Source organism: Excalfactoria chinensis, chromosome 19 (genome assembly GCF_039878825.1).
Source record: "Excalfactoria chinensis isolate bCotChi1 chromosome 19, bCotChi1.hap2, whole genome shotgun sequence".
Classification (NCBI taxonomy): domain Eukaryota; kingdom Metazoa; phylum Chordata; class Aves; order Galliformes; family Phasianidae; genus Excalfactoria; species Excalfactoria chinensis.
The window spans coordinates 8,107,882-8,126,987 of NC_092843.1; the positions used below are offsets into that span (position 1 = coordinate 8,107,882).

Genomic DNA, 19,106 nt, shown 5'->3' on the forward strand with positions numbered 1-19,106 from the left:
TTAGAAATACCAATAGTCACATACAAAAAGAAGCTGACATACCCAATTGGTGATGAGGGTCTTCTGGTTATAAAACACACCTCAAGAAGCAGCCTTCACCCAGGAGATATTCTCCCATCAGAGGCTTGCTCTTAATGAGACCAGAGCAGGGTGGACCCCCTTGCAATCGGGTGGGAAGCTCAGGAGAATTGCTTGCACCTGTGCTTCCTGGGCCAGCCACCCCCTCACCAGGTGCTCAATTACCAGCTCAGGCTGTGTTTAGCAGTTCTCCTCCATCTACCAACCCACCTGCACTTTTTCAGGCTGAAGATAACTGGACAAAGACGTACACCAATCTGTTTGTCTTAATATAAAGGTATCTTTTATTACAAACAAATCAAGTAATGTCAGAGCATTGATATCAAGTGTACAAAGTGCTTTTGAATTTTCTGAACCTCATTGTTACAGGCTCTGTAACAACAAAATTCAGGTTGGTGTACCTGAACCATATAGAGCAGAAATCAGAACTGCTGCCTCCTGACATGCGTACATTTGAAGTGCATGCAGCAGGTATTTCCACTCATAAGCCATTGTATTTTATCACATTTGCAAGAGTTCCTTTAGATACAACAAATCACTGCACGCTTCCAAGTGTCACAACCATCTACTTACTTGCTTTGAAGTGAAGATAATGTGCACAGTAAAACAATAATATAAATAAATTCAAACATAAATAGTCCATTAAAAAAACAAACAAAAAAATCACTTCCAGCAATGGCAAAAAACTAAAAAATGTCACTAATAGCAAAAAACACAACCCTCTATGTTTTCCTTGTGACTAGGCTTTATATGTTTTCTATTTGCAAAAGATGACAGATGTACACCTAGATAGAATTAAAAAAATAATTGGCATCTTCAGTATTAAGTTAATCTCTTAAAAGAGTCTGAGAAGAACAGAAGTTAAATTTCATATTTTTCTTACTTAAGGCTAGAGCTTAGAAGTCAAATCCTACCATCAGATGTGCAGCATTTAGCACAAATAAAGAAGAGCATTTGATCCCTTGATTTTTGAAACAAGAACAAATGTGCAAATATCACATTCAGTGTCTGTTGGTTCATGCCTGGACCAACATGGGTTGCAAATCTCTTATATTCTTTTGACTTCATGTGGGAACGCAGCCCCAAATATATCTTCGTGGTATCGCTTTTGGCTCTGAAAAAGAAAACAAAGAACAAAAACCCCAGAGATTAATCTTTCTGTGACATTAAGTAAGCATTCACTTGACTGATTCTGTGATGGTGGACTTTCCTGCTGCCAATAAAGGAACCAAACTGCAGACATGCAAACTCCAGACAAGTTCTGCTAACAGAACAGTCCTCCAAAGCCCACCATACACAGACACTGTGTTTTCAGTGACTGCCCCATTCATTTCTTAAACTCACATTCCTATTTTGATACAATAAAGTGTCAAACTTTTGATGCTCCGGAAACACTGCAAATCTAATGCCCGGAATCAAAAAATTCTACATAAAAAAATACATACTGTGCAGAATGACAGTATGTAGTTGAGGAGCATGACATGTCATTCATACAACCTAACCAAACAGCAACCATCCATTTTAAATCATGGTGAGTAGACTAAGCAGATCAGTTAAGCACATTTCTTTAGCACGCTGCTGAAAAGAAGCTAATTACAGCCTGTAGGATTTGGAATGTGACTTTGAAACCTGTGTTGGAGCACTGTCTGAATGGAAAGAATGCCTTGTACATCACAGGATACCTTTAGCTGGAAGAAATACTCTTCTGCCTGCTGTTCTGTGTGGTTCAGGTTTTTTACAAGTATCCTCTTCAAAGTCTGAGCAACATCCCTGGCCATGCGTACATCTCCACAGACAAACAGGTGCCCTTCCTCTTTATGCAAGATATTACACACTTTGGTTTCCAACTTGTTTTGAAGAATATCTTGAACATAGACCTTAGAAACAGAAAAAAATATATATCATTAGAAAAGGTCTCTTCAATGCTGCTTTGTCTATTGGCTTTTCTAAACTCAGTGTGGGCCTACGCAGGAAGGTTCAGTACATCCTAACTATTCCACATGGTGCATGACAGCAAAGGAGGGGAAAAATGTCTTAAATGCTCTCTCTACAAGTCCCAACTTTGAAGGCTGTCCTTGATTAAACCAGAGTACATTAAGAGACTTTTATTTAGAACCAATTACCACTGCCAAAGATTCCTGACTTGCTTAGAGAGGCAAGACAGCTAAAAACAGTACTGAAATGGTGACAGATGATGAGAGCCTGCTCATTTCTAACTCACAGGCTTATCATATCCTGCCAAATGTAAGGTTTCCAAAAATGTTCCAGCTTCTAATTTCAAAGGATGTTTTGCACTCAAAGGTTTAATTGTATGTCTACCACACCTATCAATAAGGCAGTGAGGATTTAAAACACATCTGTACATATATGGTGCTCATTCAGAAGTGAACAATGAGAGGCTCCTTCGTTTTGGAGGAATGGGGCCTTTTGTCACTTGTTCAGAATGAAGCAAACAGTTTTGTTTTGCTTTGTCTTGTTTTTCAATAAAATTGTTCAACAGAGCCCAAACATTAACTTGGAGGACCCTTCCTAAAGGGGCCAACTCTTAAAGAACAAAAGAACCAGCCTTACTTTAGGTTGACCAGGTTGCCTGGAGTAAGCTGTAAAAACTTCTTTCAGAACTCCTTTCCTCTTCATTTCTTCTACTTCTTCTTTGTAGATATGATCCATATCTGGCTGCCGGCAGCCAAACAGTAATATCATGTCACCACCTTTGATCCCTGAAACCAAGATCAGACAGTTATTTTAGCCTTCCTAGTAAGGCCTATCATCTCATACTACTGCCCTCAGAGAGAGCCCTGTCATATCAACTTAGTTGGGCAATGTAACCACTATTTCTAATTAGTCCTTTGCTAAAACTCTGAGGAGTGTGTGTGCAAGAGTGACAGCTCCTGATTTGAAATCTGCATTAGGACTGAATATGCCTGATACTTCAAAGTACTACATGGAATCACCTACTGAAGCACGTTTCCCAAGCAAAATGATAGAGACAGGCCAAAATATTTCCTTTCTGTATTGTGGCCCCTTTGTGAGAGCTGGGCAGATGTAGAACAACGTAGTACTTACACACATAGTATACTCCCAGAATGGTCACATGTGGGATGGAATTATTGGCTGTTTCAGTGCACTGTTTGATTCAGTCTTGTGATGACAAATCTTTACATGGGTTACTTAGATAAAGTTTAGAAGTGTCTCCACCTGTTTTGTAGTTCTCCAAACAAAACATCCACCTGAAGAGATTTTCTTTGGAGGACTACAGATGTCTTCTGGCTGATGAGTTTTGGCCTCCCCCAAGTGGCAGTCCCTCTAAGTACCTTTCTTTTCCAAGTCATAGAGTCGCTGCTGCCAAAAACTTCTGAATGGAGCAATTCCTGTTCCTGGGCCAATAAGAATGCACGGCTTGGCTGGCTCCTCTGGGAGTCGGAATCCATCAGCACTAACATGCAAAAATATGTTGATTAGGTAAAATAACACTCAGAATAAAAGTATTCCTAGAAGGCTGACAGAATGATATCTAGTGATCATCTCTACTGCCTTGAATCTTCTCATTATCCTTTCTATGTGAGGATAAATGTATCTTGAAGGACTGAAGAATCAGACTCACTACTTTTTTCTTTACAAAATAAACACTGATAAGTGCCCAGTGATTCAGGAGAGTAACCAGCAGTGATTTTGTAGAAAAAACAACTGGATTCAGCCCTTACCTGAGGTCACAAGGTACAGCTGACACACATGGTAGACAACAGCACGCAATCACCCCTTTGCCCCCTCCTTTTCCCCAGTCTGTCTGCACCACATACATATGGTGTTAACACTTGGGAGAATCTAAGAAAACGTGTCTGAATGGACTTCTAAAAGTTTTGAACAATTTCCTTCATTAGAATTCAATAAAATTTTCATTAGTTTCCTGAAAATTTCACGGGAATTAACTTCAGGAGATGTACAGGGAAAAAAGCTTCACTGAATTATACAGCAAGTATTTGCCTAATGATTCCTTTTCCATGATTTTTCTTGGCTTCTTACTATGGCATTCACTCACCTGCGCACAAAGCACGGGACTGTTTCATTGAGAGCTATTTTGTTCAACCACGTGCTGCAGACTCCATGGTGCAATGGCCCTTGTCCATCTAATCAGAGGAAAGAAAAATTATTTGTAAGCATTCAAAAGGTGTTTGTTTTTTAAAAAAGCATAGTTTGTACTTAATATTATGCTTATAAACAAGGATATAAATGATCTAGTCATCATTTATAAAACAAGGCTACACCAGTGATGCAGTATTTTAACAAATCCTGATACAGTACGAGCGTCTGTACTATGTACTATTCTGCAGGTATCACAACACAAGCTTTCTCTTACAGATATGTTTCATGCCATACAGCATACACAGATTGTTCTGAACCACAGCTTAGACTAAATATCATTTAATTAAGACAGAAATAAAACAAAAAACAACACAACAGTTCATTACCTCTTGTCCTGTAGTTTACCACCGCAACCGTCAGATGAATCTCTCCGGGCGTCATGTCACAGGAGGAACTGACGGAGTAGTATCTGGGTTTCAGAAGTGGCAGCTGAGTCAGTAAGAAAGCTGTTGAGACTTCAGCAGAAGGGAACTCTTCCAGGACCTCCAGGATGTTTGGGCTGTTGTAGAACTTCCATTTATTGTATTCTTCTGTGCTCTAAAAGCCAAAAGTCACCATCACAATGTTACCATCACAATGTTACCAGGCCATGTTGAGTTCAGGAAATGTTTGAAAAGAAACTTTTAAAATATGATTCCTACTTTATATTAAATCAAATATGCAATGAAGTGAAAATCAGCAGAGAATTCTCAAAACCATCCCAAGACTAATACTGGGGTTTCCTGAAAAAGTTGTTTAATTCTTAAAAACAGAAATACCCACCATCATTTCTCTCACATATATGTTCTCTCAGAGAGGATATAGAAACTGAAGTAGATACTGTTTTTCAGCCCCCTGGCTATGGGATATCCACAAAGCTGTGTAGGCTCAGGTCCTGTTGAGGACTTACTGAGTGTTTGCTGATCCCAGCAGAATAAAGCAGTAGCCACACCTACGAGTGTTTGCTTACTTGAAGTGACTTCGCTTCTACTTTGTCAGTATCAAATTCTATGACAAAAATACCTAACAGCTCCTCTGCAACATCTCCCTCAGCAAACTCTGAGATTTTTTAATGGTGTCTCATCAAAAAACACCACAGGGCAAGTGAGAGAAACAGGCAGGAAAAATGACCCACCCATAACCACACAGGAAATACCAGATCTGAAGAAAACTCTTGATTCCCACGCATAAGTTAAACCATAAGATCACCCTTTCTTTCTCTCACTGTGGTTGGTTTTACACGCTCACAGAATATGTAACAGAGGAATGGAACTCAAACACCATCACTACAAGCATTTCTAAAGCTTCTGCTTTAGAAAGGCGCTGATGGATCCATTACGTAGCGCTTTTAGTGTAACTCCAGCCCTAATTACTTACATGACATAAAACTTCCAGTCTCTGTTTGTCCGCTTCCGCTGTTACCAGCTGGGAGAGTTTTTTTAGAAGTTGTTGGGAGGGTGGCGTGGTGATATCAAGTAAGTATGTCAAGGCCTGGGAGAGTGTGCATGCAGGAATCTTTTTCTCACTTGCCCAATAGCCACCTGGAAACAAGGGAAGTAGATCATGTGGCAATTCCCAAGGCATTTAACAACTGTGGTGCTTTGCAAAACTCAGTGCCTTTTAAAATATGACTTCCGATTAGGTTGCATACAGGTCTGGACCACAGGTTAATGTGAGCTTTCAAGCTCTTCGTGAGTAGAGAATCTGATGCAGAGAGTCACATGGTAACAAAACACTGTGTTTTAAGGGAAAAGAATGATGGAAATCATCTTTCTGCATCCTAAGATTCCCATGATTCCACAGACTGCAGCTACTAAGATGTAAAAAAAATGGTCATGACATATAAATCCATTTTAAGATATTGATAGGTAACCACAATAAGGAAACTGTAGACTGATTTCATTGCAGTCGATAGTCAATTTAGGAACTGAATTACAAATAGCGTCAGCCCAAAATATCAGATAATACTGGTGAAGTTACTATGAACCCCCTTAGTACATAAAAACAGAATCTAGAATTAGAATAATACTTAAAAGCATCAGCAAAATTCAGCCTATAAGAATTCTCATGAGTTTTAGGAAAACTTATCAAATATCCTCTGTTATCAGATGTGAAAGGAACTGACTTACCTTCAGTACAGGTTTCAAGTCTGACAGTCTGATCAGCTGCAGGGGCATCCTTAACACGTGCAATGAGGCCATGGACTAATTCTGGCTGGTTGCCTGGGAAAATCCCAATATGTTCTCCAGGCAGGTAGCGCACTTCCTGATTAGTCTCACAGGAAAGCTTAACTAGAATGGTAACACGACTAGATATAGAAAAGAAGAGATCAGTTAGACCATGATTACGTGGACAGGATTTCCCTTAAGTTACACAGAAAAGATACAGATGTGAAGTGAGAGCTGGCAAGGGCTTACTGTTCATTCTCAAATTATCAGATTAACTTAATAATTCATGGAGACTTTAAAAAAAAGTACAGAGATGTGAAGGACTTCTATGAAAACAAATAAGATGCTGAAGTGCTGCCTGATCTGCCTAGTATAGAACAAGTATGCCTGCAGTCAGCCAATGACAGGAAATGCAGCCCTACTGAAGACTGAATAGCTCACACATACAGCTGCTCAGAGCACATCCTATAAGAACACTGCATTTAGAACAGGGATGAAGAGGATTTCCTAGAGGATGCTGAAGAGGCATCCATGAATGCTGTTTCTAAGACAGGTGCCAGTGCATTTATTATCTTTTTGTATTTTTATGTTGTCTCAGCTTGCTTTGTAGTAAAACCCATAGCAGCTTCTTGTACTATCTCTTTCTATCCTCAACTTTTATTTTTTCCCCTCTATTAAGGAGCCATTTTATCCCTCCTAAATGAAGTAAATGTTTGTCTGGCAGGTAGCAGATAAAGCAAAGGAGAGGGACCATACACCTGACCTTCCACACTTAGATATCAGAGGGCCATATTCATCAAGTTATATAGTTCCCTCTGCTGCCAGAGACTCCAGTGGGAAATCAGCTACTATGAAAACAGAGGTGGCGTCCCTAACTATAGTTGTGGTCTGGTAATAATGATTTACTTCTACTGAGAATGGTACAAAATTTGAATATATTTATCAGTAACACAGGGAAGAGATGTTTATAACTAAACATCTCAATTATTTAAGATTTTAATAAAATGTACCACAGTATTCAAAGGAATGAGGTATCATACCTGGATTTGAAACTCTGAAGATTCTGCCTGAATTTCAGCTTCATTGGAATTATATCCTTTGCATGAATGTCTGCCAGTGCTGTTGAGAAAAGAGGACATGATTAATGAAAAATTCTCTCGTTAGGTTTGTTTAATAGATCTTCCAAGAATACAGAGAAAAGAACTGAACCACGCCTGCTCTAGAACACCATATACTTCTTGTCAGCCTTTATGTCCGCTATGTATGGCTTCTCTGACTAAGAGCATCTCAACTCTAATTCTTCTGGGTTTGTCAAAATGTATATCAGCTCTGGTATTCTGATGTTTTTGTACTGGAAGATGTAATGATTTATTCAGTGTAAAATGATATCTTCTTTTCTTTGACCACTATTTCATTACAGGAATTCCACCACCTAGTGCTGTAGTATGACTGTTACCAACATCAGACAACCTTTCAATCCAGACCTATATGAAGTAAAATTGATAGAGGAAGCTGAAAGTCAGTTCAAATACCTTTAGTCAAGTCCATGGTTTGAGAGTCATGTACTATCCTATGTTTCTTAGGATTCCAGCTGTCATCCGATGAGTACATCTCAGGTAACCGAATACTGTTTTTCCCACAGATGTCAAAAATGTCACAGGCAGTCTAGAAAAAAGTAGTAATTACATTGTCATATGTTTGTTGTTCATTTGCTGGTGCTATGTTTATGGGGAGATTTCAGTTTCACTGACTGCTGTTTATTGAATCTGTTGAATTCAGTAATGCTACAGCATTTCGCCAAGTTTCCACTTCTACATCAATCTAGCTAAAAAATAAAAAAGATCAACTTAGCAAAATTAAGAGGTCTGATGCTACCATCCTTACTTATACTGGGTGTCTCATTATCCAGCAGGATTTGTGGAACTTTATGTGAATACTAAGAAATTACACAAAAGGGATCCTGTTTCTCCTACAATTTAGACAAGCAGCAGATGATGAAAGGGAAGTTCAAAATTCAGATAACAATCCACTTCTGCTTTCTTTCATTATTCCCTATTTTATCCCCAAAATAATTGAAATGAATGAATGAACTAACACATAATCTAGATTATTTATATAGTCACCTTGAATGCAGTGACTGCCCATGTGCGAAAGGCTTCTTCTTGACCATTGAGTTCATCTCCTTCACCCACTGGAACAAGCTGCAAAGCCCCCATTTGGGACAGTTTTCGGTCAATGGCATGAGCAAAGGCACAGAACTCGGGATACATGGTGGAGCCCAAACCAAACACAGCGTATCTGCAGGAGACACAAATAAGACTGCTATGTTATGATGAATGAAATACAAAAGGACTCACCATATGTAAACAAAATAACAAATTATTTTTACCTAATTTTCTTTCTCAGCAATTTCAGGGTGAGCAAGGAGTTCTTCAATGTCTGTATAAAAATTCATTAAACATTTAATGTTAGAAAAATATTCTTTGATTTAAAAGTGAGACTCTGATCTATACCTTATGTACATGAGAAATGAAAGCTTGTCTTTGAAACACAGAATACCCTGAGAAGAAAGGGAGCCAAAAGAATCAAGTTCAATTCCTGACTCCACAAAAGGCTACTTAAAAATTAAACCATACGTCTAAGAGTGTTTCATAAACATTTCTTGAACTCCAGCATTTTGGTGCCATGGTGACTTCCCTAAGTAGCCCAGTCCAGTGCCCAATTACCCACTCGGTAAAGAACCATCTCCTATTTCTGTCTTAACTTCCCCTGAAGCAGCTTCATGCTGTTCCCTCAGGTCCTATCACTGGTCACCAGAGAGAACTCTGAAGTGCTCATCTCAGCAGTCTCTGAGCTGAGTTGCATATGTGCTTCTGAGGTAAATAAGTACCTTTCCATTATTTGGAGAATCTCCATTTCCAAAAGTGCTAGTAACCACTAAAAGAAGTGTTTCTTTCTCCAAGTCACTGATGTTGTACTCATCCATGCACAGAATCTGGAAGATATAAAGCTCATGAGAAACTACTAGTTTAGATCTCTCTGATTGTCAGGTGACTGTTGACCAAATTTACAAGGCATTATTCTATGTGAAAAAAGTCAGTATCTAAGGTCTAACTTACATTTAGAGAACATACAAAACACAGGATTAGAGAATGAAAAACTTTGCAGAACCTGATAAAACTAAGCAAACTTCATCTTCTGCTTAGTTTAAGTGATCTGTATTTCCTTACCTTAGTGTTGAAGGCACAGCTGAACAAACTGCACAGATTGTTGGCTAATGTTTCTGACTTCCCAGTCTCTGTTGCATAGATCACAGTCACCTTGGACCTGGCTGCCATTGTTTTTCGCAGGAGTAATGACGCAAAGAGTACAGCCCTGAGGGGAAAAAAAGCACAACATGTATCACTTTGAATATAGCTGTGTAGAAATTCAGACTGATGCACAAGCAGCTTCCTAGATAAGGCTCATTTTGAGCATGGCTTTTCCTTGGAAGATTGTTAAGAAGCAATACAATACAGAAAGCCCTGAATAAGAGCATTAGATATAAACATTATCTAGATTTTTACATGGAAGTCTATAATTCAAATAAATCAGGTCATCCCTACCGTGATAATTATTTAAAAAATGTGTAAGAGAAGCACCAGAAAAATAAAATATTTTGACAAAATCACGATGTTTATTTGAACAACTTACTTGGCCAAAATGCTCAACTTTATTTCTCTTTTCTTTGGCCTACGGGTCTCATCTTGCCAGATGTGTGTTTTCCATGCATCCACCTTCAATTAAAAAAAGCTAAGTTTCAGATAAGTAATGGTGGATAAGCAAAACAACAAATACACAACTTGCGTACAGTGCAATTGAAAGGGACAGATTTGACAGGATCTACATTTATGATCTGTCATTTATTTTACATTTATGATCAGTTCCTACAGCACTAAATTGCATTTTATTTGTAGCCTAGGAATTCAACAGAACTAAAATTATCTTGCACAGTATAAGAGAAATTGCCCATTCTTTTATGAATTTATCCAGTACATTTTTATTTGTATATACCAAGACTAAGAACAGTATGAAGAATGGGCTTTTCATCCAGACTTTTCTGTATCTCATATTATCATCTGCTAGAATCTTTATTCTTTTGACAGTGTGTACCTGGTAGTAAAAGAAGGGAGTGAGGACATAGTTCAGCATCTCCTGGTGGAACACAGGAGTTATGCTCCCTGACATAGGAGGTACAATCCACACCCAATCAGCTGGGCAGCCTCCTCGCACACGGTACTCATTCTGCATGTATTTCATGAAGGACTCAGCAGCTGAGTGATGATCCATGATAGTAACATTTTGTTTCTAGAATAATTGCAAAAAGAGAAATATATATATATAAAGTCCATTCCGTAGTTAAAGTAATCTTTAATTTTAATTTATACAGCGTTGGAAAATTTTTTCTACTAACAACTATAAAATGAAAATGTAGGTGGACCTTTGACTAAGAATTTTTATTAAGTCCTTTTTTATTTATTTGTAACATCAGCATTTTACCTTTCCAGCATTGAGAATACATGCTCAAAAACTATGTTTCATTTTTACCCACCTTTTATAATGTCATAATATCTTAAAGAGACTGTAATTGTGAATGAAATCCATGAATTCTGTAGCTTTATGCAGATTTTGACACTTAAACATCTGGGCTAAAAAGATGAATACTCTTGCCTCTAACTTCCTTTTCTTTTTTTTCCCCCCTTTTCCCTCTATCCAAGGTATTGCTTTTTTCCGGCAACAAGAGGGCATTTACATTCCTCTGCTTTCCCAGATTATAACTCCATTGAAATTATATTGGTAACCTCATGTCTATTGAGTGTTGGTCCACTGGCACTATATTTGTATAAAGTTGTTGTAAGTGAAATGAAACACACAGTATTCAATGTGTTTCCAGATACGAGACTCACTGGTTTACCTGGAAGCTATGAAGCACAGCCACATTAATCTCTACAACAGCTCGGTCCTTCCACAATGATGCAAGTTTGTTGGTTTCCAGTCCCATTCTTCTTCCAACCTCCTATAAGTGGAAAAGAGAGAAAAAAGGGAAAAGCAAGTTTACTGTCCCATATGTACAAGTCATGATTTCTCCACCTCATCATGTTAATATGCAGATAAAAATATTCAAGAAAGGAGAAAGGTCAATCTTATGATGGGGAAAGTGACAGCTGCACACATTTGGTTTTAGAGGGATCATGAGGCTATTCTAGTTCTGAGAAGGGAAAAAGGCTCTGTTGGACCAAATGGCTAGTGAATGGCAGCATCTGGTTCTAAGTCATCATTATTAATTTGCAGAGGCAAGGAGCCCAGTACCTGCAACTAACATCCAGGACTCCATTGCCTTGTCAGCAACAGACTGGAACTAGTAACAGATACATCTCTGAGATATTTGCAGTCAAAGACCAAAATTCCTGAATCAGCAGTACTCATGTTAAAATTGGGGGAAATAGCCTTTAAGACAACATGGGTTTTTTTGTTTTTTTTTTTTTTTTACAGGTGTAAAGGCTGACAGTATCTCTTTTTCAGAAACGTTTCACCCATTCTCATTCAAATCCATTCTCTTCTCAAAGTCACGAAATCCTTCATCTCAGGAAATTACCTTCAGGATATTGTACCGCTGTACATCACAGAAGTCTCGCACTCCAATCTCTGTTCCCATGTACCAGCCGTTGAAAGGACATGCAGTAAATTCCAGGCCTCCCACCTCAAGGAGCATGTTGGCAACAGCAGGCAGAGCATACCACTTCAGATCCAATTCCTTAAACCATTCATATCTGTTAAGTAAACATTTAATTTGTTACTTTATGCATTCCTCCCTTAGGTAACAACCAGAGAAGCCCAGGAAGTGAAAGAGCACTGTCTGTAGGGAGACCAACCCACAAGCAATCTGCAAAAGCTTGCAGCAAATCTTTCACATACAATGTGAAATGGCCTGCTAAGGAAATTGAGGAACAGTATGATAGAGTTCTGCAATCTGCAACCCACTTCTAAAGCAAAGATGAAGCAAGAAACAAAGGAAAAAAAAAAAGCAATAAGCATTTTGTTGCAAGTGCAACCATATTTTATATGCGTATTCCACTGGCATAAGAAACTATGTTGTTTTTGTTTGTCTTTTGGTTTTGTTTGTTTTGTTTTTTAATTCTGAATCTGATTGAAATGGAGAATATTAAAAAAATGCCCAACAGAACTATCATTGACTTTGTTAATTTAAATCTCATTTTACTGTTCTAACAGGAATTTTGCCTTTCAGGACAATTTACCATCATTTCATCCTAACAAAGAGCTCATAAAATAACTGCCACAAGAACAGTGCAAGCACCTGCCAAGGTGAGGCAGTGGCAAAAATGCAATTAGCAAAATATGGCTTACTTTGGATGCTCCATTGGCACTTCAAGGATAATCTCTGGCGGGTATTCAAATATTTCTGGATCTTGGCCGTTTGCTTGGAGAATAAGTGGAACTACATCAAAGCGGCCATATTTCGGCTTCCAGCCAAGCTCAATGCACAACTGTAAGTAAGAAAGTGAATTTCAGTTTTGAAGTCCTCCCCTCTGTTAACCCTCTGAGGAAAATTCTTAGTGCTAAAGGTTGTCTTCCCACTCAAACAAGACCATGACAAGCCACTCAAGTACAGATTATGCCGCTGACTTAAGAGGAGCTCTCTCTGTTCTGAGATGGAGGGTAGTATTTTACTGGATAGCAAGAAGTTATTGCTTCAGCCTGCACCTATTATCTGTGGGGCAGGAAATACATAGCTCCCTCCCAGACTGCATAAAAAAAAAGGCAAGAAAAATAAATGAAACATGGGTGAGTTAAACAAGATGGAGAACAGTTATGACTGTATTTGGAACTATACCTTCGTGAACTCCACACTTGCAGGGTCTCCTATGACAGACCCATCTGGCATTTGATATCCAGCATATCGGATGAGCTGGCTGTTCCAAACACGGAAATCATGTTTCCCATCAGTTCTCTGAGGGAAGATGGTGATGGCTGATCTGCTCAGGGAAATGATCAAACCCAATTACAACACAGCAGCACATCAAATACATTTTGATTATTAAGACATAAATTGTTACTGGCAGCAATTATTTTATATTTCTAAAATAAACATCATTAAGAATAATATAATTCATTCTTCCAGCCCACCTTCCCAAGTCTTCAAATCATTTATTTCCCCAGGAATTATGGAATCTTTTTGCAACATCAGCCACAAATGTTAGAAGCTTCCAAAATGGTTGATGGTGCATGTGAGAGGAACACGTAAGTACCAGAAGAACTAAGAGCAAAGACAAGTTGTCAAAATATTTAGATAGACCACATCAGGTCTATTGTGGAGTTCTGAATCCAGATCTAGATGGAATTTTTGTTATTTAAAATTCAAATGAAATAAAAGAGACCTACCTTATATTTCCTTTGTTTGTGGCATACTGAATATGGCGACAGATATATTCAAACATTTCCTTGGCTGTTTTACAATCACGTGCATCAAATACCTGTATGTTTCCCCAAAAAGGTAAAGAAAAAAAATATTTTGAAAGAGTAATATAAGCATGTTATTTTTCTAACACAGTTAAGGATAGGAAATCATTATTTCTCAATTCACGTCTAGCTCCAATAGGAAAGGTTTATTTTTACTGTTATTTTCACGTGTAACAATTCTCCGAGGCCCAAGAGATGGACCTGCTTCCATAACCTAATTGGTTCCTAACTATAACCAATCCTATTTAAGTTTTCCTTCAACTATGGAACAGAGAAGTACAAGAAAATATTGATTTTATGATATGTACAGGAAGGACAGCCCTCAGATGAAGCAAATGGCATGTTTTACCAATGTGCAGCAGACAGCTATTCAGCCCATAATTTTTAGAGTCATAAGTTACCTGTAGATTGGACCACTGGATTCTCCCAATACATCTTGGAGCATTCCTCCAGGCCTGTTTGGCAGCAAAGATCAGCTCATCCTTTGTCAGATGGTAGGTTCCTGTTGTTTCTATCTCTTTGGTCACTGTTTCTAGTCGGGCCAGGTGCTCTTCTATTTTTAACCTGTTGAACAGGAAACAGCCATGAAAAGAAACAATGAAAATTTCATTACTTTCAGCTGATCTAAATTGCAGATGCCTATTTTGTTCTGGGTCAAGAAGAGCTCAGACACTGCTGAAAACATCAAGTTTTGAATGGCAAAGCATCCTTTTGCAAGAGACCTCTATCTGCATTGCTGAGTTTATTTACTACTAGGCAGGTAGAGCCCATTTCCAAGGAAGGGACTGGTAGCTATACTGCTTCAGATAGTGTACATTTGACATACTATGAGAAATCTGTCCTTCTCATGTACCCACACTATTTGGGTGTGAAACGGGTCAACATACCTTATCATTTATAAAAGCATTCATTACCTCAATGTCCCCAAAGTGTAGCTATTACTTATTGCAGCAGCCTAGGGTCTGAAATTTTTTATCCAATGCAGCAGGCATTCCATGTGAAAGAATGAGCTAAATACATAGGATTTTGACTGAGGTCAGATCTTTTTCGTGGCTTCTGAATTTAGGAATTGTCCTTACTGAGTACAAATGACAGAAACCACCACAATAGAAACTGAACTAGCAACACTGTCCTTTCACCATCCAATGCAAGTATTCATTGATGACAAGTTTTTTTTGTGCAAATTTTCAGTTTAAATTTGGATTTTCCAGACTAGTTTGGTAAAAACTGTCAAAACACAATCAAATAGAACTTAGAGAACAGATCAGCTTCAGCCCAACATGGGAATACACTGACTGTTCTCTCTAAGTTCAATTACTTTCACAGGGACAGAGGTCTTCTGAGCAAAGAAGGTAAGATTTTGACACACAAAAAAAAGGAAGTGCTGAGCAATTATTTTGTTAAGGAAACTAAATTTTTCTAGTTTGATAATAGAAAATGAAGTCAAAACATTAGGAAATATTTATCACAGCACAAAAAAAAATTGTTGTGTTGGTCTACAGACAGAATGAAAATAGCCTGCACTGTCTGAGAGTTTTCACATTTTCAACAAGATGAAAGATCAAGGGCAAGCACGTAAGACAGTGCAAATCAGTGTGATCAAATACCACAGGCACAGAGACATGCAAATGTGATATGCTGACAAATAACCACAGTCTGTATGTAAAACAGGGATATTCTGAGAGATTCTGCTGGAATAAAGCTCTGTAGAAGAGTTCAAAGTCTCTAAAGAAGAAGCCGTTATGTGGCTGAGCCCGATAGTATTTTATAGTAAAATACGCAAATGCTGAATTGTCACTGAAAGCTTGTCACTCAAAAACTTCATCACTGCAAATTCTTGGACCTTAAGCAGCTCTTCCAGCTTTTCCCACAACAAGATCTCTCTCCACCATCTCTAGTTTTGTAAAAACAAACCAATTCTGAAGCAAGAGCATTGCTCTCAGCATGCTCAGTCGTCTTTTGTTGATAATAGCACAGAGCAAGGTTGAGAAGCTCTGTGGTATCAACTGTCCTTCCACACTCTGGTCAAAGCCTTGAGAAGCAAAACATACAATAAAAGAACATGGAGAAAAGATGATTGGAACAGCACAAACTACAAGCATTACCCACATGTCTGAAACTAATCCAAGTAGGAGATCATCCCATTAACATCCAATGTTAAGAAAGTCACACTCTGGAAGAGCCCCAAAGAACCTGCTTATTCTACTATTATTCTACTATTCTATTCTATAGTGCAATGCACTCTGAAGGGATGGGGCTGAGAAATGCACTGAAAGAGCCCACAGTAGTAATCTCTAGACCCATGATTGCAGAAGCAGCATATGAAGTGCAGTAATGATTCTGTTCACATTTTCTAATAATCACCTCTTTTTTGGAAGCATGCTATGTAACTGCCAATACCTCTGAAGAAATTAAGCAGCCTAGTCCTACAGACAGGTAGGGACATACATAGAGGATTTTTATTCAAAAACTGAAGATACAGTTAGCTTACTCTTTAAATGAACTGTAGTACTGCTTGACAAAGTCTATTGCCTGAGGTAGAAGCTCCACTGCAGGAACTGGCCCATCTCTAGTGCCTCTCACCAGGCCCTTTGGGGTCATGAGTGCTCCTTGGCAAGCTTTGGTCCGACAATTGATAACCTGGAAAATAACAAAAATTTAAAAAGCAATGTTGCACTACAGATCTTTAGAAAGTTAAGAAAAATTACTGCTTAGGTTTCTGTCATACCTCCTTTGCTGTCAGGTGTAATGTGTCAAGAAGGCTGGATCCATTTTCCAAGTTCCTTACTTTTACATGTCTAGGACATCTTGATATCTGGTTTGAAGCTTTGATACCATTTTGTGGGGGTTTCTGGCCATAGAAAAGATAAAAATATATACTATCTTCACACCTATTAAATATCATAATGTTTTGATTTTATTTTTATTTTAATTTCAAATACTACAATTTAAAGGTAAAATTGAAAGATCTTCTCCAACATGAGTATTTATTCATTTGAGTACCAATCTATTGACCTGATCTACAGTTTGACATGAAACAGCCAAAAACATTTTTGTACTAACCAAACAGAACCTGCCACTACAAACAGCTCTGTAATTTCAAAGTCATAGTCTTGGGGGAAAATCAGACAAAATTAGAGAAAGGACAAAGCTAGGATTTCAAAGGAATAAAGGAATTTGGCACTCCAGTCCTCCTGGACCATGTACCTGGCATCAAGACTTTCCAAAGCACCTTTTCATTCAGAAAAGAGCTTTGATCCAGAGATCTCACAGCACCCCTAAGCTCTTGTAACCACAGTTACTCCTTGCATGAAAACTCTGAAAGGTTCTGAGCAGTAAGCACAACCTGTGTGAACTGTTGTATCAGTGAAACTAGAAACAGACCCCTCTCCATCACTGACCTCTGCTGAAGCGATTATAGGTGACATCGGTGTCTGCTTCTTGCTTAGATTGTGTAATTTGGCATCATCTTTCACAAAGCTTTAAAAGAGAAAAAGACAATTCAGTAGAAAGCAACACACTTCGGTTTTACTTTCATGTTTTTATAGCACACAAATGCCTCCTAAGTCCAGCAAACATGTAACCATTATAGCATACCAGATAAATTTAGAACCATGACAGTTAAACTACAATAATTTATTTCCTCAGTGATGTATACAAAAGCTTAAATGTACCTCAGTAAACCAACACCACCTTACTAAATCAACACCACCCTGTGCCCCCAGGGACAACCGCTCTTTTGTTAAAATTACTGCGGGGGAAGCACGCAGCACAGCCCCGTGTTACTTTGTATCCTTCCTTTTCAAACAAAAGCAAAACCACGAAACGATTACAAAGATCTTACCCGTGGACCTTTGTATCTTTCTCCACGTTATTATTGATATCCTTCTCTTCAGAGGGCTGGCTCTTAATAACACGAGGTTTGAATGCGAACTGCCATGGGCACAGCATTTTGTACACTTTATTTATGCTTTTACTTCACAGTGCTGAAATCTTGCTTTGTGCGATGTGGGAACGCTTCTGAGGAGAGAAAAAAAACCACAAGGTCAGTTTTTGACTAAGAAGGAAACTCCCTCTAATAGGATGCAGAAACTGCAGATTAACGACTTTGATCTAACTAACTTTCAGCATTTAAAACTGTCTTGATGCTTATAGAATGACACACCGACAGGGAGAACTATTATTTTTAGTAGTGCCACAACCATGTTTTACTCTATTATTAGGTAAAAGCCTAAAATAGCCAACACATCCATGCTTAACTTCTCTGAAAGACACACCTTGAAGTGTTCTTTGTTTTCCATTAAATGTTGTCATAAATGTTGTACTAATTCCTATCACCGTATCTTCGCAAGGAAAAAGGATGTAAAATTTTGCTGTTATTCATACAATGATTATCATCAGGGAAAAAAAAAAATCAATTAAATCAAAGCATTTTGCAATATATCCTGTTGCCTGAACCAAATGGAATTCTAAGATGCTGAATTCTGTATTTGGTAAGATATATATATACATGGCACATATTTGAATGTAAAATCTAGCAGTTATATAAGAACGCAAGCAGTTTATTTTTATTCACTATAACACAGATTTTCTGTCAATTTCTGTCTGCAAGGGAGATTTTTGTGCCAGTGAAGGTGTGTCAGGAAAAAAAAGAACAAAGCAGAATTAGCCACAGAGTTTGTACATGATTAGTAACAGTCATATTTTAGGCTGCTAGGATGTTGTGTGCTGTAAAATCACACAGGAACAGAAATGAATGCAACTACCTGTGCAGAAACTGAAAGGTGTTAGAACTCCTCTGTTAACTCAAGTAAAATACAAAGTGTGCAATAAGCACATTACAGCTTCAAAATAGGAACAAATCTAGATCACTGTAATGCAATAAAAAAATGCTGCAGTGCGTCTGTTCATTAGTATAAATTATATTGCAGTGAATCGTTTTAAAGCATGCAAAAATGAAGAATAAGAAAAATAAAGATTAAAAAAGAAGAAAAAAGAGAAATAAGAAAAAAAGAGAAAAATAAAGAGAGCAATAAAGAGAGTGAAAGTTAAAGCATGTACCTGAGAAAACAGGAGAGAAAAGAAAGGAAGAAAAAAGGGAGAGAAGGAAAGACAGTAAAAAGGATGCTCCTAATTTCCACTCATTGGCAATTAGTATAATAACTCGCTTGTATTTTATGCTTTCATAACAAGTTGCTCAAAGAACCTTTATGGTATTAC

The 19,106-nt window shown here is 38.1% G+C and overlaps 1 protein-coding gene across 1 annotated transcript; it reads right to left on the reverse strand.

Moving 5' to 3' along the window:
* Positions 1 to 340: 340 nt before the first annotated feature.
* Positions 341 to 17,851, reverse strand: NOS2 (nitric oxide synthase 2). The gene is made up of 26 exons (XM_072353687.1): positions 17,731 to 17,851; positions 17,288 to 17,366; positions 16,615 to 16,737; positions 16,378 to 16,526; positions 14,288 to 14,450; positions 13,809 to 13,900; positions 13,261 to 13,402; positions 12,774 to 12,913; positions 12,004 to 12,178; positions 11,323 to 11,424; positions 10,521 to 10,715; positions 10,062 to 10,144; positions 9,599 to 9,743; positions 9,259 to 9,363; positions 8,758 to 8,807; positions 8,492 to 8,666; positions 7,901 to 8,033; positions 7,409 to 7,487; positions 6,330 to 6,508; positions 5,578 to 5,741; positions 4,548 to 4,758; positions 4,118 to 4,205; positions 3,393 to 3,514; positions 2,650 to 2,798; positions 1,761 to 1,955; positions 341 to 1,192 (listed from the first exon to the last, which is right to left on the reverse strand). The coding sequence occupies exons 1-26, from the start codon at positions 17,835 to 17,837 to the stop codon at positions 1,127 to 1,129; spliced, it is 3,411 nt and encodes a 1,136-aa protein (XP_072209788.1). The 5' UTR covers positions 17,838 to 17,851; the 3' UTR covers positions 341 to 1,126.
* Positions 17,852 to 19,106: the final 1,255 nt, after the last annotated feature.